Source organism: Rhinatrema bivittatum, chromosome 2 (genome assembly GCF_901001135.1).
Source record: "Rhinatrema bivittatum chromosome 2, aRhiBiv1.1, whole genome shotgun sequence".
Lineage (NCBI taxonomy): Eukaryota > Metazoa > Chordata > Amphibia > Gymnophiona > Rhinatrematidae > Rhinatrema > Rhinatrema bivittatum.
In genome coordinates, this window is record NC_042616.1 from 599,434,230 (window position 1) to 599,453,176 (window position 18,947).

Here is an 18,947-nt window from a genome sequence, read left to right on the forward strand (position 1 = left end):
AAAATTAGCCACGGTGAATTCTCGCAGAATAAACGTTTCAGTCCTGCAGAAAGCTGCCTTCTTTGAAAAGCTACGACACCTTTCACTGATCCAGCAAAGGCGATGACGTACATGGGTTTCTGAGACCAGCACACAGGTCCCTTCATCTCCTCTAAGAATGCGGTATTTTTGGGGAGGGGAGAAGCAGTGATGTCATCCCTAGAAAATGGCTGCTTAAACTAATAGCTCCTTTCATATTCTCTTCAAAATTGAGAAACTGCAGCTTTTGGAATATTTGACCTTACAGTGAGCAAGAGTTTGATATCCTCATTTTGTGCTGAAATGGCAACACAAAAAAAACAAAACCCAAACACACAACCTTGATTTAAAGCATTTTTCATTCGATGCTGGAGGATCGTGATTTGAGGTCTTGAGCAGTGTAAGTGTCACCGGCGGATATGGGAAACAATGATGAGAGAGGTGTTCAAAGTAAAGGAGGAGACTTAGAAGATTTCAGACTGAGGTTTCAGGAAATCCAAACAGATAACATCTATCAAGGAGGAGATGAGACACTTTCTGAATTTCAGTCAGAACTTGTGGATTTCAGGAGATAGGTGGAGGAAGAAGAGGCCTCCGTGGAAAACCAAGCACAGGAGATGGCGCAGTTAAAGTCGGCGATGACTGGTATGAGTAAGAGCAATGCTGAATTAGCCCATAAAGTAGAAGATCTGGAAAACAGATCACAGCAATCAAATAAGAATTAGAGGGCTACCTGAATCGGAGTCGTTTGAGGATGTAAAATCTGCCATGTGGCTCTCAATGCTAGCGGAGAAGATGGTGGGAAAGTAAATAATGAGGACATGGTTTTGAATCAGGCTCATTAGAGCTCTAGGAACACCTAAACAAAATGTTCCCCGGGATATAACTGCTTGCATATGCAATTTTTGACTCAAAGTGAAAATCATGCAACAAGTGTGGCGGTTGGGAACAAGCAGTTATTGTTGCGCAAGGAAAACATACAATACCACTGGCTGTACCCTTGTGGTACTGCCTTTACGATAAGTGGAGTCACATCAAGGATTCGCACTAGAAGCCATATTGATTTTAAAAGCAGTGGGAATATCTGTTCCTGAAGGGACTCAAAAATTTGCAACGGGGTCTGGCAGCAGAGACCAAAGTGGCAATGTGTTGGGAAAGAAGAAGGTGGTAATAGGCTACGACGGAACATAGACGATGGAAGCTTGCAAAGATTGGGTGTATCCTGAAGAAGGGCAAGAATTGCCAAGGACTTGCACTAGCTTGGGCTTTTGTTTAAGCAAAGAGCTATCTGGTTGCTATTTGGCTCAAATGTTTTATTAATGATTGGAGAAATTACTTACCTGATAATTTCGTTTTCCTTAGTGTAGACAGATGGACTCAGGACCAATGGTATAGTGTACTCCTGTTAGCAGTTGGAGACTGATCAGATTTCAATCTGACGTCAGCCCCCAGTACATATACCCCTGCAGGAAGTGCAGCTACTCAGTATTCTTCCTTGCAAAGCATCGTGGATGTGTGTGACTGATTGATTAACTTAATATGATTAACAGATAATCAAGTTTTTAACGTTCTAGCAAAAGTTAAAAACTTGATTAGCTTAAGTTGAACTGGTTGGTTGACTATAGCTGGAGACCGCCAGTGTGATCAACCGGAAAGTGGCGACACCCGGCAGGGTGGATGTCCTAGGTAAATGAAAGCATGGCTTACCCTTGATTCATTGAAGGACCATGTATAACGGCAGCCGAGGGTGGGCTGCTGAGTCCATCTGTCTACACTAAGGAAAACGAAATTATCAGGTAAGTAATTTCTCCATTTCCTAGTGGTAGCAGATGGACTCAGGACCAATGGGATGTATAAAAGCTACTCCCGAACTGGGTGGGAGGCTGCCTGTGGTCCAGTTAGGATTGCCCTTGCAAATGCTGTGTCCTCCCGAGCCTGAACATCCAGACGGTAGAATCTGGAGAAGGTATAGAAGGAGGACCACGTTGCCGCCCTGCAGATCTCGGCAGGTGACAGCATTCTAGTTTCTGCCCAGGAAACCGCCTGGGCTCTGGTAGAATGGGCCTTGACCTGGAGAGGTGGTGGTTTTCCCGCTTCTACGTAGGAGGCCTTGATGACTTCCTTGACCCAGCGGGCAATGGTTGCCCGCAAGGCTGCTTCCCTGTGCCTCTTTCCGCTGTGAAGGACGAAAGGTGGTCCCGTCTTTCGTACTGGTTCCGACATTTCCAGATATCGGATAGGAGACTGCCGATGTTGAGATGGCGCAGACTACGGGCTTCTTCCGTCTTCTTCTTCAAGTCGTCCATCGTAGGTAGTGAGATGGTTTGGTTAAGGTGGAAGTGTGAGACCACTTTGGGGAGGAAGGAGGGAACCGTGCGTAGCTGAATGGTCCCTGGGGCGAGTGAGGAATGGCTCATGGCAGGACAGGGCCTGTAGCTCTGAGATGCGGCGGGCCGAGCACACGGCCAGCAAGAACACCATCTTCAAGGTTAACAGACGGAGGGACAGTCCCCGGAGGGGTCTGAAGGCGGATCCCGCTAGGAATTCCCAGACGAGGTTGAGGTTCCACAGGGGCACTGGCCACTTTAGTGGTGGGCAAATGTGTTAGACTCCTTTCAGGAAGCGTGATACATCTGGGTGCGAGGCTATGCTGTCGTCCTCGCTCCTGGAGTCGTAGCATGACAATGCGGCCACCTGTACCTTGATGGAGTTGAGGGACAGACCCTTCTGTAAGAATTCCAGGATCACGGGAACTTTAGAAGAGCGTGGTTTGACATTGTAGTCTTCGCACCAGGCCTCAATGACTCTCCAGATCCTTATGTATGTTAGAGATGTGGAGAACTTGCGTGCTCGGAGGAGAGTATCTATTACCGCCCCCGAGTATCCCCTCTTTCTCAGGCGGGCCCTCTCAATGGCCAGACCGTAAGAGAGAATTGAGCTGGATCCTCGTGGAGGATGGGACCTTGTTGGAGCAGGTCTCTGTGTGGAGGCAGGGGTAGGGGGTTCCCTGCCAGTAGTCTTCTTGGCCAGTCTGGGGCCACCAGAAAAACTAGCCCCCTGTGCCGCTGAATCTTGTGAATGATTGTGCCCAGCAAGGGCCACGGCGGAAAGGCATATAGCAGGGTCCCCAGTGGCCAGGCCTGTACCAGGGCGTCTATCCCCTGGGACTGTGGATCTCACCTGCGGCTGATGCATCTGGGTACTTGAGCGTTTGATCTGTTTGCTAGAAGATCCATGTCTGGGGTCCCCCACCGATTCACTATCATCTTGAAGGCTGTGGTTGACAGCTTCCATTCTCCTGGGTTTAGACTTTCCCTGCTGAGGAAGTCTGCCGTAGTGTTGTCCTTCCCGGCGATTTGGACGGCGGAGATGTCCTGGAGATTTGCTTTTGCCCAGGCCATCAGAGGGTCTATTCTAAGGAGACCTGTTGGCTTCTGGTTCCGCCCTGCCAGTTGATGTAGGCCACCGTCGTGGCGTTGTCTGACATCACTCTGACCGCTTTGTCTCGAAGTCTGTGGGCGAACCGCAGGCAGACTAATCTGACCGCCCGTGCTTCTAGGCGGTTGATGTTCCACCCCGCCTCTTCTTCGTTCCACCGCCCTTGGGCGGTTAGCTCTTCGCAGTGTGCTCCCCACCCATGTAGACTGGCATCTGTGGTGAGCAGGGTCCAGGTTGGGGAGGATAGTCTTAATCCCCGGCTCATGTGGCTAGTCTGTAGCCACCACTGTAGCTGGGTCTGGACTCTGGCCGGTAGAGTTAGACGTACGGTGTAGTTTGGGATCGTGGACTCCACCGTGATAGAAGTGAGCATTGCAGGGGCCTCATGTGGGCTCGTGCCCATGGCACCACTTCCAGCGTGGATGCCATTAGACCGAGGACTTGCAGGTAATCCCATGCTGTGGGATGGGAGGCGCTCAGTAAGGTCTGGAGCCGGTTCCACAGCTTTGATCTCCTCGCGGGGATCAGGCTGACCTTGTCTTCCTTGGTGTTGAATCGGACTCTTAGGTATTCCAGTGACTGCGAGGGCTGAAGGGAGCTCTTGTTTGTGTTGACTACCCATCCTAGGCTTTCCAGTAGAGTTATGACTCTGCTGGTTGCTTGGTGGCTTTCTTCCGGTGATTTTGCTCTGATCAGCCAATCGTCCAGGTAGGGATGAATGAGGATTCCTTCCTTCCTGAGTGTTACCGCCACCACTACGATTACCTTGGTGAACGTCCGGGGTGCAGTGGCTAACCCGAAGGGTAGTGCCCGGAACTGGTAGTGTTGATTCAGGACCTTGAAGCGTAGGTAGCGCTGGTGATCCTGATGAATTGGGATGTGCAAGTAGGCCTCGGACAGGTCCAGGGATGTGAGGAACTCTCCTGGTTGTATTGCACGTATGACCAAACGTAGGGTTTCCATGCGGAAGCGTGGGATCCTTAGGTGTTGGTTGACCGACTTGAGGTCCAGGATGGGCCTGAATGTACCCTCTTTCTTGGGAACGATAAAGTAAATGGAGTAATGTCCAGTATTTATTTCCTGTGTAGGTACCAGGGTTATGGCCTCGAGGGCCAGAAGTATGGTCAGCGTAGCTTCCACTGCCACCCTCTTGCGGGGGGTCATGGCAGGGAGATTCCACAAACTTGTCCGGAGGGGTTCGAAAGAAGTCCAGGTAGTACCCCTCTCGGATGATGGCTAGGACCCACTTGTCCGAAGTTCTCTCGACCCATCTGCAGTAGAATAGGGTTAGCCTGCCCCCTATGGCTTCTTCCCTTGGATGGGTCGGCTGGATCTCATTGTGGGGTGCGGCTGGGGCCTGGACCCAAGCTGGTTCCCCTCTTCTTGTGCTTGTTCCGAAAGGACTGGTTCCTGCCCATAGGGCGGGGCACTTGATAGTTGTTCTTGTAAGGGTTGAAGCGCTGTGAGCTTCTGCCTCTGGTGGACCTGGGGAAGGGACGCTGGTTTCTCTTCGCCTTGTACTCCGGCAGGCGAGGTAATGGGGAGTCACCCCATTTGTTGGCCAGTTTCTCTAGTTCGCTGCCGAAGAGGAGGGATCCTTTGAAGGGCATTCTCGTGAGGCGTTAACAGACCAATTTCGAAGCCAGAGTTGTCTCCTGGCTGCCACTGTGGACGACACTCCTCTGGCTGCTGTGCGCACTAGATTTATTTATTTATTTTATATGCCGACAACAGTTTGCACATCGTATCTGTTTACAGAAAACTTCAAAGCCATATCAAGTAGGTATGGCATTTACAAGTAACTGGAATACAACAAGAGAGCAACAAGGAACCAAAATAAAACTTAGAAACCATGTCAAGTAGGTATGGCGTTAACAAATAACTGGAATACAACATGAGTGCAAAAGAAACCAGAGACTTAGAAGTACATTCCAACTAAGGTAGGTTAGATGGGGGGGGGGGGGGGGGGGGGGAGGGAAGGCTATATACATGGGTCAAGATATGATATAATCGTTGCAATTGCTAAGTTTCGGGAGAAACTATAGGGGAGAAATGAAAGGCCTAAAAAGGGGGGTGGTGCTTAGATTTAGAGGAGGACATAAGGAAAGGATGATTTACAGGAATCTAGTAATAAGTTAGCTAAAGGAAGGGAAAATGTCATGTTTCAGGAGTGCTTTAAGATTTTTCAAGTGAGACAGAGGGGTTAGTGTGGGTGGATAAGGAGGGGTAGGCTTGAAGGAAGAGCCATGTTTTAAGTTTTGGTTTTTTTTTTATTTGGGAGTAGAGGTTTCGTTACGTAGTTCATGGGGCCAGTTACGTAGATCGGAGGCCGCATCAGTGAAGAATGATAGTGCTGATTCCATGTCTTCTCCCGGGGTGTTGTTCCTGGCTTGGGATAAAACAGGAACGTGTCACCACGGTGCAGCAGGCCGCAATCTGCAGGGACATGGCTGCCACCTCAAATGATTGTTTCAGTATGGCTTCCAGGCGCCGGTCGTGTGCATCCTTGACTGCTGCTCCTCCCTCCACTGGGATGGTAGTGCACTTAGTGACCGCACAGACTATGGCGTCCACTCTAGGGCACGCCAGAAGCTCCTTGGTCGCTGGGTCCAGGGGGTACATGGCCGATAAGGCTCGGCCCCCTTTGAACGAGGACTCCGGCGCATTCCACTCCAGGTCAACTAGCTGTTGTGCCGCCTGTAAGAGGAAAATGGCGAGACGTCTGTCGCAGGCCCTCCAGCAGCGGGTTCATTCTAGGTTCCCCTGAGGTGCCTTGGCCCGGGATAGCGAGTTCCAATAGGCATTGGGATACAAGGTCCGGAAGCTCATCCTTTGAGAAGAAGCGTCTCATGGTTCGGTGTGGCTCTGTCCCCGAGGGAAGTTCTCCCTCCTCAAGGGGCTCGACTTCCTCTTCAGAGAAATCTGTGTTCCCGTAGGTGGGGCTTCTGGGTGGTGGGAGCCTGTGCCTAGGCCGAGGGTCCTGGGGCGTGAGGGTCTTCCGGTGGTGCATATGTCTGGTCCGCCCGGGGTTCAGTTTGCATCTTGACAAAGGCGTGAATCCCCTTAAACAACTCTACCCAAGAGATAGACACTGGGTCTAGGTTGAGGGGCGCCGGTTCCCTGGGGGTCCCCGTTTGTAGGATGGACTCACTGGGGCCTGCTAGGTCCAGGGTACCTCCTGAGGAGCTAGCACTGGGCCCTGGGTGGGACTGGCCCTGACCTGGATCTCCCAGGGCCTCCTCACAGTGTGCGCATAGGGCGTCTGCTTCCTCGCTCTGTGCGGCTCTGATGTGGCATGCTGGGCAGAGGCCTTGAGCTTTTATTCCTGTTTCTGGAGGTGCCATTTCTGTGGGCGCGTATGTTCCTATGCGCTCCATTGTGCCTGATATGTGCGCGCAGATGTACGCATAACTTATGCGCATAAGATTATGCGCACAAATAATTTTGTGCGCTTGGCTTAATTTGTGCGCTTGGATTGGACGGCGAGTGGCGCGGCGAACAAGGCCAAGATGGCGATGGCGAGCGTGCGGGCAATATGGCGACCTCCTCGGAGGGTCTCCACGTGGGCAGACCCTGGAACAGCCGGGGCCTAGCCCTGCTAGGGCGGATCAACCCGGTGGCACAGAATCCGATCGCCAACCTGTGCTCTTCCTCGATCTTCGGAGACCGGATTAAGTAGAAGATTTCCACCTTACCTTGTCTTCAGCGCTTCCCGGTTTCGCTCCGGGCGGTCTCCGGCTACGGGGGGGGGGGGGGGAGAGGGCAAATACCTTCACCGCCCCGCTCGAGGGGGTGCACCCACTCCCTCTCAGCTGCACCCGAGGTCGGGGGCTAAGTCCTCGCCGCGATTTGGCCGCCGGACTGAGGCTGCCTCTGCGCCGCGCCCGAGGATTCGGGGGCTAGGTCCCTGCCGCGAATCGGCCACCGGACCGAGGCTCACCTCAGAGGGATCACGGAAATCACCTCGGGAAACTCAACTGGGGGAGGGACCCAAGGGTATCACCGCAGGAGTGTGGGGCTCGTCTTCAGGTGGGTTTCTTCTTTAAATTTCTTTAATTTTGGTCTAACGCTCTGAGAGCGTGCAGATAGTCCCTAACTGCTATGGAGATGGAAAATACTGAGTAGCTGCACTTCCTGCAGGGGTATATGTACTGGGGGCTGACGTCAGATTGAAATCTGATCCGTCTCCATCTGCTACATGCTAGGAAAAGCCCTATTATAGTTCTTAAAGTAATATTCCATAGGCTGCAAAGTTGGAGCATTGTTGCCAATGATGATAATGGATGAAGAGTGTGGAGTGGGGGGGGGGGGGGGAGAGAGCATGGGATGCTCATTCCCAGGAAAGGTGTCATTCTGTTAATGCATTCATGGTTTTGTGGGAAATAGAGGGAAGGAGAGGTTGAAAGGAGAGATATCTTTTTCTTTGCTGGGATCACTAACATTTATTTTATTTAAGAGCTTTTATATACCGATGTTCATGTACTGGTACATATCACGTCGGTTGAATACTCATGGTGGAAGAAGAAAAAAAATGGGATGTTTGATATGAGGCAGTAATATAAGGTTATGGATGGTAGAGGAGTGGGAAGAGGACATTAGATGGCTGCTATTAGGTTTGTTTCATTGATTGTTAAAAGTATTAAACTCTCCTTAAATGTAAAATTCTGTTTAAGGAATTATCAGTAAAAGCATCAGTATCATTTATTCCGGAAACTCACCTGTGGAAGCATGATGAGCATCACATTAAAGTGATTTGAGTACATAAGTTTTATGCTTCACATTCGCCCCATATTGGGGTTGGAATACTTATATTGATGGTTCAGGTTGATTCATTTATCGCGATGTGGATGGAAGATTTATTATTGTTCATATTACCACCAGAAATGAATATTGTATTCTAGCTAATGTTTCTTGTCCTACTATAAACCTGAGGAGACTCTACAGAACAGACCATTTTCTTAATTCTAGGAATGGGAAATTAATAGTGGTGGGGGGAATTTTAATATGGTTAGACCTCCAGCCGTGGATTGCTCTACTGGCTTCAGAACAACTTAAAACAAAAAAAGTCGATAGGATTATATTTAAAAAGTTCATGGGAAAATGGAATCTGGTCAATAAATGGAGGGCACAAAATCCTACTTCTAGGAATTATTCTTTTTATTCAAACTGCATAATACATATACAAGAATAGATTACTTTTTGATGGAGAGATCTTTAGCTGTAGGTACAAAAGAGGTGGAGACTGGAAACATATCCTGGTCTATTATGCCCCGATTCGGTGGGAATTGATGGGGAATCTAAATAAGGGCGAGGGGGGTGATGATTTTAGAAGTTAAACTGTCTTTTTTTTTTTTTTAAATTAAACAATAGATACAGAGCAGCAGATCCGGAATGCAATAATTATTTATAGCATAATGATTTAGAGGAAGTAACTCCAGTAGTTTTATGGGACTGCCTCAAGGCAGTAATACAGGGTAGATTAATAGTGGCATCTCATAAGAAAAAAGAAAAACAAAAGGAAATTCAGAACTTGAAACCGATTTAAAAAGGTAGTGGAATTACAGCACCAAAAATGCCCTCAGATCTTTAAGGGAACTTGAAGATATTAGATATAAGTTAAATTTATCAGAAGCAGGCAAGATAGCATTTAACTTAGATTTGGTTAATCAAACCTATTATGAATATGGTAATAGGGCTGGAAAGTTAGCAGCTCAAAACTAAAGAATAAGATGTCACAAACTCAAGTTATCAAAATCAGAGATAGGGAGGGGGTCCATGGCGATGGATTGTGAGGCCATCAGAAGAAGATTTAATCAATTTTTTGCAGTGTTATATGAAAGAGAGGACACTAAAACTGAGGAAGATATTAAACAGTTTCTTTCTGGGATTGATTTATCACGGTTAAATGGGGAAATGGAAGAAGCTATGGGCAATCCAATAACGGCTACTGAAGTGCTGTGGGCTATAACTGATCTTAAATCAGTGAAGGCTAGAGGAATAAGATTTAAAAAAGTGATTGTCTCAAGGAACATACAGAGAATGATTATTATTTTTGAAATATTTGAAATTATATTAGACCATTACAATATCTGTATACAAATGTTTTGTCATTGGTTTGTTTTTTTTTAAATCCAGAAATAAAATAAAAAAAAAAAATGAAAAAGTGATTGTAGGGCCTTTGGTGACGACAGTTTCATTAGAGAGGAGGGAAAGCTTTTGCAGACTACTAATGTGGACGGCATAAATTTCTCTTCCCAAACCTGGGAAAGACTGCACTTTATGATGTTCATACAGGCCAATCTCACTTATAAATATTGATTTAAAAATGAGCAAAAAATTTAGCTCAAAGATTAAAGGATGGTTATTCCTTTGATGCATCAAGACCAAGAGGGATTTATGCCTGGGAGAATGGCAGCAGATGTGAGCAAAATAATAAATATTACTCATTATGCAAGGCAGGAAAACATTTCCTCGGTGTTTGCTGTTGGCACTGAAAAAGCATTTGATTGGGTACACTGGCCGTTTTTATTTCTGGTTATGGAAAGGATGAGAGTTGGGGGATTTTTTTGCATGGGGTGAGAATTGCATAGAAGGTCCTAAAGTATGCATCAAGTTAAATGGGGATTATTCAGAGAATTTTAAAGTCCAGAGGGGAACCAGACAAGGATGTCTGCTGTCGCCTGTTATTTGCGCTGAGTATAGAACCTTTTGCTGCAAAAATAAGGCAACATAAGGGGATTAATGAGATTAAATTGGGGAGGAGCAACATAACATTTCTTTTTATGCTGATATTCTGTCCTCTTTCAAATCCTGAAAGTTCACTGAAGGTATTCTCAACTGAAATTGAGTATTATGGTCTAGTATCGGGTTTTAAAATCGAGACACAAATAAGAAATTTTATGTACTTTGCCTAACGGATCTTCAAATGTTGAACAATATCTTTCCCTTTAAATGGTCAAAGGGATCAATTCAATATTTAGGGGAAGTGTGGGGGCTGCATTTGATGATCTGTTTAGACTAAATTATACGCCACTGATTTAGTCTGTTCTACAAGATATGGATAAATGGGAAACATTTACCTTTATTGTGGATGGGAAGAATTGCAGCTGTAAAGTTGACGCTCTTACCAAGACTAGGCTATTTCTTTCAAACTCTTCCCTGCCTTATTCCTGATGCATTTTTAAACACACATTACAAAGATCTTTGCTTTTATTTGGAAGAGAAAAGAAAAAGCACAAAGCGTTGCTCAACAGATTTTACACTTACATAAGTTATGTTTGGGGGTTCCCAATCTAAGTACTATGCAGCTTCTCAACTAAAAGCTGTGGCAGATGGTCATAACCAGATTAATAAGAAATGGGTGGACATTGAACGGAATATGGCTGCAGTACAGCGATGACAACTTCTGGATTAAAGGGAAAATTAAAAGTAATCTCTCCATGTACGGAATGCAATTTGGGAAAATGGAAAACAAAAAAACAAAAAACAACTTGTTGGGGATAGGGATTTATTTTTATTCAACACCTATTGGGTTGTGTGAGGGGTTTCCAGCAGGGGGACATTACACGGTTTTCCACAATTGGGAAGCTAAAGGGTTGATGAAGTTGGAGCGAGTTTGGCAGGGACAAAAGATGGTTCCCTTTTACAAATTTGTCAACAGCATTCTTGTTATCTACAAGCGATTATTATGCTTATGTCCAACTGTGGTATTTTGTAAATAAGAGTGGGCGGAGATTTGATAAGAGGGAAACTTTTGTTTCAAGGGTATTGTGGCAAAGCAAATGTAATTAAGGGAACTATATCCAAATTGTATACTATTCTGAATGAGACTCCAAAAGGAAATAGTAAGACACATACTAGCATGGAAAGGATCTCGCTGAAGCGTGGGATGAAGGAACTTGGAAACTATTACACTACGGTGGGGCATAGCTCATGCTAGAAAATGGTTATAACTTACTATTTAAGAGGCATATAACCCCTCATAGGATTACAAAAAATGTTTGTTATGTAGTAAATGCTGGAGGAATTGTGGAGTCACAGGTGACATTTTTCATTTGTGGTGGACCTGACCTGCCCTTCAGGAATTTTGGATCAAAATATATCAATTTGTACAGGATTTGATAAAAAAGGTGTCGTACCTTCAGTGGAAGGTCTTTTGGATCAGAAAAAGAAGCTTGTTCGATTTATAGCTACTGCAGCAAAAGGGGTGGTGATGGTGAGGTGGGTAGAGTTTAGTGTACCAGACATGGTCAGATGGATAAAATGGATTCATTATATGGAAAGACTGACAGCCCTGCGGAAAGATCACCTTTTCAGTTTCAGGAATAATGGTGGCCCTTTCACCAATGGCTGGATGAGGGGAAAAATGATACTCGCAAATCATCAGTATCATTTATCATTAATGTTGTATGGATTTACAATGTTAGGAATTCTTACTTCCTGGTATTTGTTTGATTTCTCTGCTGTTATATTGCATGAAAAGTTGAAAGTGGACCCATTATTATAAGATGTTCGTTACGTGGGGGGCAGGAGGGAAGGACGGATAATTTAAGGAATACTTTTATGGTATATGTACTCTTACTTTATCTGAGATGGGTGTAATAGATGATCTGCATAGAGTTTTTGGTGTTGGCTTGTTAAATGTTTATTCAATAAAATATTAGAAAAAAAATGAATGCATTGGTTTAGAAAGTTAAATTTGAGCTGAAATGCATTTTTTCTTACCTGCAGAATTACTTATGACTAAGACTGGCATAAGCAGCAGACAGCAAAGTCCAAGTTCTGCTTTGTTATTGCAGTCTCTTTCAACAAAAGCCAGTTCATGTATTTGTTGGTTAAATGGGACTTCCATCAAACTGTACACCCAATCTATTATAAATCTTCAAGAACATAAAGCTGCTGTATCAGAGTATCCTTTTATCATGCATTACCAGGGTACACCAATGTTACAGAATCCCATGGCCGCAGCAAATATCTCTCACTATGGACTTATTCATGCTGATTATTTTACTGTGATTGATGGACATCCAATCAAATAAGATCATTCCATTCAGATCTCATTTTACTGTTAATATGTGTCAGTTAATTTCTACTGGGATTTTGTGCCTACTATCTGCAATGAATAAATCCATTTGAGGGCTGTCTCTAAGCAGAATAGACTGTTGAAGCATCCAGCTAACAGATAAGGAATATTCTAATTTCAGAGTGCTTTTGTGATAGAATATATTGCTGTCTGTACTTTCATATTTCTCTCTCTCTGCTTTCAGATATTGGGATTGTATATTAAATTGCTGTGGGTTAATTGTTTCAAGAAATCCCCCCCCCAAAAAAAAATCCTCTTGATACTCCTGTCTCTATAATCACTCTACACTTTAATCTATATCTTTAATTACATATAGCTGTTATTAAAAATCACTGTCTAGATATAAATATTGGGGCCAAAAATTGATGTGAAGTTAATTTTAAGGCAAAACTGAAAGCATTACTGGAACAGCCTTGCTCTAACCAGCTTGGGCAACAGACTCACAGAACCAGCAGGGGGGGGGCAATTAGATCATTCGAGGGCTGTGCTCAGCCAGAATACAGGGAATACTAAAGCTTCTTGTGTCCAGCTAAGTAAAAAGGTTTAACACAGTAAGCCAATCTGGGGGAGGCTATTGTCAAACGCAATAGCAGATACAGGGTCCTGAGAGCAACCTTGACCAAGGGTAACTGTTTAGCTCCCTCCCACCCTACCCCACTACCCACCCATCCCTGGGGTTGAGTTTCTGATATAATCTACCTGCATACAAAATTTGTCAACTATATAGACTGGTAATTCCTTAAGTGTTATTCATCAAATTTACAAAAATGAGGACTATCCAATGCAACTGCTGTGGAGCCTTTATACTGAGGGTAATCATATGGAAACTTAAGGCTTGCCCCATTTGTTCTACCTTGGGAAAGGAACTGGCTGAAGTTAAAGCTGAATTAGCTTCAATAAAGAAAGTCTCAGCCACCCTACATTATTCAGGAATTAATTTCCCATTACCACAGAATAACCAAAAGTCAAGGAAAAAGATTTACTGTGGGCTCAGGAAGGATAAGACCTGTGACCCACAGACACCCATTGACAGCTGTGCAGCCCACAACTGTACCCCCCCCCCCCCCCCCCACTCACACAGGGCATTAAGGAACTCAAAAAGCAGTATTACAGTGGGCTCTGGTAGAATTAGACCTGTGATCCAGAGACACACACTGTATCAAGTGCAAAAAGTACAAAATGCCTTCTCTGTATTAAATACTGAAGAAGTTCTTGAGAAAAAGATTGAAGTGTTATCTGAAAAGAGAGAAGAAACCCAATGCATACAGAAATTCCAGATCAGAAACCAAAGAAAAAAAGCTCACTGTGATGGATGACTGTCAGAGGCACTAATCTTTTCCCTTGCACAAATGCTAAGGGAAAAGTGGATAACAAAACTCAACTAAAGAGGTCACAAAAGGAGTCCAGGAACAGCAGTAAACTGAATGAAGAAAGCTGGAAAGCTATGACCACAAATGCTCGTAGTTTGGGCAATAAAATCCCAGATCTGCAAGCCCTAATTGGTGGAGGCGGACTTGGACGTTGTTGCTGTCACAGAAACGTGGTTTACGGAATCTCATGACTGGGATACGGCAATACCAGGCTATAACTTGTTAAGGAAGGACAGAGAGGATAGGAAAGGGGGAGGAGTGGCTCTTTATGTCAAACAATATCCAAGCATCTGAACTGCAAGGGAGATGGGGCAATGAAGAAGCACTATGGGCCGACCTAAAAAAGGATAGGGCATCCATTTTTATTGGAGTGGTTTACAGGCCTCCAAACCAAAAGGAAGAGCTGGACAGATATCTGGTTGAAGACATCCAAAAGATAGGAAAGAAGGGAGAAGTGGTGATAGTTTGAGACTTTAATATGCCAGATGTAGACTGAATCCTATCTGCAGAATCTAATAATAGTAAAGAAATAGTGGATGCCCTGCAAGTAGCTTTGTTCAAACAAATGGCAATGGAACCCACAAGAGAAGGAGCTATACTTGACTTAGTGCTCACTAATGGAGATAATGTCTCCGATGTCCAGGTGGGCACCCACCTCAGCACCAGTGATCAAACAGTATGGTTTAATATCACAAAAGAAGCACAAAGACCCGATTTTTGCAGTTCAAAAACACGGACTTTGATGAAATGGGGGAAGTACCTGGAGGAAGAACGAGAGAGATGTGGATCAATCTAAAAAGGTGCAGTTACCAAGGCAACTAATCTATGTTAGAAAAGTAAAGAAAAGCAAAAGCAAAATGAAACCTATCTGATTCTCAAAAGAGGTGGCTGACAAAATAAGGGCTAAAAGAACAGCGTTCAGAAATATAAAAGATCCCAAAGGGAGGAGTACAAAGAAAAATATCTGGTAGAACTGAGGGAGATGAAGAAATTAATCAAGACATCAAAAAGTCAAGCAGACGAAAGGATTGCCAAGGAGGTAAAGAGGTGACAAAACATTTTTCAGATACATCAGTGAAAAGAGAAAAGTTCAAAGTGGTATAGTGAAATTGAAAGGTGGAAAGGATCAATGTGTGGAGAGAGACGAAGAAATGGCAGAAATATTAAACAAATGCTTCATTTCTGTGTTCACTAAAGAGGACCGTCACTGGTTAACAAGAAACTGGAGGGAAGTGGGGTAGATGTAACTCCGTTTACAGTAGAGAATGTATGGGAAGAGCTGGGGAAACTGAAAGTGGACAAAGCCATGGGGTCTGATGAAGTTCATCCCAGGATACTGAGGGAGCTCAGAGATGTGCTGGCGGGTCCGCTGTGTGACCTGTTCAATAGATCCCTAGAAACAGGAGTAGTGCCGAGTGATTGGAGAAGAGCGGTGGTGGTCCTGCTTCACAAAAGAGTGGGAACAGAGAAGAGGCTGGTAACTACAGACCGGTTAGCCTCACTTTGGTGGTGGGAAAAGTAATGGAGTCAGTGTTGAAAGAGAGAATAGTGAGCTATCTACAGTCAGAAGAATTGCTGGACCAGAGGCAGCCTGGATTCACCAGGGGAAGATCCTGTCAGACAAATCTGATTGACTTTTTTGACTGGGTAACCAAGGAATAGCACTCTATGCCAGCTATTTGGATGTCAGCAAAGCTTTTGATACGGTCCTGCACAGGAGACTGGTGAATAAAATGAGAAGCTTAGGAGTGAGTGCAGAGGTGGTGGCCTGGATTGCAAACTGGTTGACGACAGAAGACAATGTGTGATGGTAAATGGAACTCTCTCTGAAGAGAGAGCGATTTTAAGTGGTGTACCGCAAGGATCGGTGTTGGGACCGGTTCTGATAAATATATTTGTAAGCGACATTGCGGACGGGATAGAAGGTAAGGTTTGTCTTTTTGTGGATGACACTAAGATCTGCAACAGAGTGGACACACCGGAAGGAGTGGAGAGAATGAGATGGGATTTAAAGAAGCTGGAAGAGTGGTCGAAGATATGGCAGCTGAGATTCAATGCCAAGAAGTGCAGAGTCATGCATATGGGGAATGGAAATCCGAATGAACTGTATTCGATGGGGGGAGAAAGGCTGATATGGACGGAGCAGGAGAAGAGACCTTGTGGTGATAGTGTCTAATGATCTGAAGTTGGCAAAACAATGTGACAAGGTGATAGCTAAAGCCAGAAGAATTCTAGTCTGCATAGAGAGGAATATCGAGTAAGAAAAGGAAAGTGATTATCCCCTTGTACAGGTCCTTGGTAAGGCCTCACCTGGAGTATTGTGTTCAGTTCTGGAGACCGTATCTCCAAAGAGACAGAGACAAGATGGAGGCGGCCCAGAGAAGGGCAACCAAAAAGGTGGAGGAAAGGAGGAGCAGAGGTGATATGATACAGACTTTCAGATACTTGAAAGGTTTTAATGATCCAAAGAAACGACAAACCTTTTCCGTCGGAAAAAAAACCCAACAGAACCAGGGGGGGGGGGGGGGGGGTCATGATTTGAAGCTCCAGGGAGGAAGACTCAGAACCAATGTCAGGAAGTATTTATTCATGGAGAGGGTGGTAGATGCCTGGAATGCCCTTCCAGAGGAAGTGGTGAAGACCAGAACTGTGAAGGACTTCAAAGGGACGTGGGATAAACACTGCGGATCCATAAAGTCTAGAGGACATGAATAAAGAGTGGGTGGCTCATGGGAATGACGGCTACTACCTGGAGATAATACCCTTATTCAATAAACATACACACAGTTAATGCGACTAACATTGCTCTAAGCTTCAACGGCAAGAGGAAATGTGGGGAAAAAAGATTCACAAAAAAGCAGGGAGTAGCTTGCTTGTTATGGCAGTTACTACTCCAAACCAAATAAGCCTGATACTTCACTTTCAATGCATATCCAGCATAACTCTCTGCTTAAATGGCAGGAGGGAATGAAGAAAAGTGGATCTATATACAGACAACAACCAACAAGGATTGATTTACATAGTCTGGGTAAACAAATAAGCATGGGTGTAGCTTGCTTATTGTGGCAGTTACTACCTCTGTCTCACTTAGATGCAGTTCCAACACTGCTCTCTACATTAATGGTGGGGGTGGAGGGGAAATAGAACCAAAAAGTTACTAAGAGCCAAGAGTAACAGATAAGTATGAGAAAAAAAAAGTGCAAAGCTTGCTGGGCAGACTGGATGGGCCGTTTGGTCTTCTTCTGCCGTCATTTCTATGTTTCTATATGAAATGTAATCCACTTTGGCTGGCCTTGTGCTATAAAAAGAAAAATTTAACATTTAGTTGTTCTTTGATTTGTGTGTTTGTATAGGTACTGATATTGTTTACCAAGTTGCTACATGCTCTGCCTGATGTTTAAAGGCTTTCAAGTTCACAGTGCCTGCCCTAAGCAGATTGCCCTGGCAACACGGTAAATAAGTGATTAAATCTAGTTAGACTGCTGGGTGTGTCTACAGATTTGCATGCCCCGCCCTCCCCATAGTCTGATCTCATGCTTGGGAGCAACTGCTGCAACTGGGCTTGCCCATGACAAAATGCCAGCTATATGTTTTTGTGATGCTCCTGACTGCCCACTAGGTACTACTGAAGCAGCACCCAAAAATAAATAAAAATCAGGCCTGGTTTTCAGGATAGCCAAGATATGCCACTCAAGTGGGTTCCATTGAGCCAAAGTAGGTGCTAAATACTCAAGGCTGATGACCTGAGAATCAGAATGACCTACCCCTGAAAGCATGAGGTATCCCAAGGTGGTATAAGAAAAGCTCTAGCTATTTATTTATGCTTTTTATATACAGTCCTTCCAGAGGTAGATCATAATGGTTTACATATATAGCATTGAATTACATAGTAAAACTAAGATAATAGTACTAACAGTATTAGTATAAATGGGCAGGTAACAATTATAGAAAAATAGTAATTTAATCAATGAATTAAAAATTCCAGGAATTGATTCAAATAGGAGCTGTAATAAGTTTAGAATAAGATAAGAGGCAAAAGGTATGATCAGTCTCTTGAATATACAAATCTAAAGATATTTTATCAAAAATGAAATTTCAAGTTAGTTCATAGGCTTTTTTTTTTTTTTTTTTTTTTTGAAGAGCCAGGTTTTAAGATCTTGTTTGAATTTCTTTTTCAGTAGCTAATGGGGGAGAGAGAGGGGATTACTGCTTCATCAAGCTGTGCCAACTCCTCGTAGAGAGTCTAAACTAAACTATTTTGGCCAACAGGAGGGAAGAAATTTTTCAATGTGGTCCTTGATGTCTGGTACCAGAGATGAACCTGCAAGGAAAAGGGAGTGAGGCAGAAACTTGTTGGCCTCCTCTCTCTCAGCTCCTAGAGCAGGGATGGTGAACTCCAGTCCTTGAGGGCCACAAACAGGCCAGGTTTCAGGATATCCACAATGAATATGCATGAGAGAGATCTGCATGCACTGCCTCCACTGGATGCAAATCTCTCTCATGCGTGCTCATTGTGGATATCCTGAAAACTTGGCCTGTCTGCAGCCCTTGAGGACTGGAGCTCGCCATCCCTGTCCTATCAAATTCGAGCAGCAGCTTCTTTTCAGCCCCTCAGATGTGGAAAGGAAAACCAGATCTGGCGAGACACACCAAGTCCTTACAATCACTTTATTTGCCTAACTACTTGCTGCAGACATAAAACCCTCTGAGACACTGCTGGGAGAGACCAGTAAAGCGGCAGAATATTACCTGCACAAAGCCATACCCTTCCCTGGGTAATGGTTTTGGTGGGCCTGTATATTCACAATTGTAGTTTTTGTCTCCTTGTTCTGCTTTTTCACACTCCCCATACCAGACACAGGACTGCGACAGTACCTACAATGGATGGGAGAGAGAGAGAGGAAATTTACACTTCTGAGCATTAAACAGCATCCCTTTACAAGCACCAGCACTAAGCAACAGCTAACCACTGCAACCAAAAAAAAAAAAAATATGCAAGAAGTTTCTCTTGCATCCAGTTACGTTCCACACCAGGGATT

General features: G+C 44.7%; 1 protein-coding gene across 2 annotated transcripts in view; it reads right to left on the bottom strand.

Moving 5' to 3' along the window:
• The window catches only part of NPC1 (NPC intracellular cholesterol transporter 1), a 108,582-nt gene that overhangs the window by 71,521 nt on the left and 18,114 nt on the right, over positions 1-18,947 (bottom strand). For both annotated transcript variants that reach the window (XR_003854783.1, XM_029591131.1), the window contains exon 2: positions 18,658-18,783. Coding sequence is in view for 1 of the 2 variants with exons in the window: in XM_029591131.1 (XP_029446991.1) it covers positions 18,658-18,783 (126 nt within the window). In the remaining variant the exon portion in view is untranslated. The remainder of the gene's footprint in view (positions 1-18,657; positions 18,784-18,947) is intronic.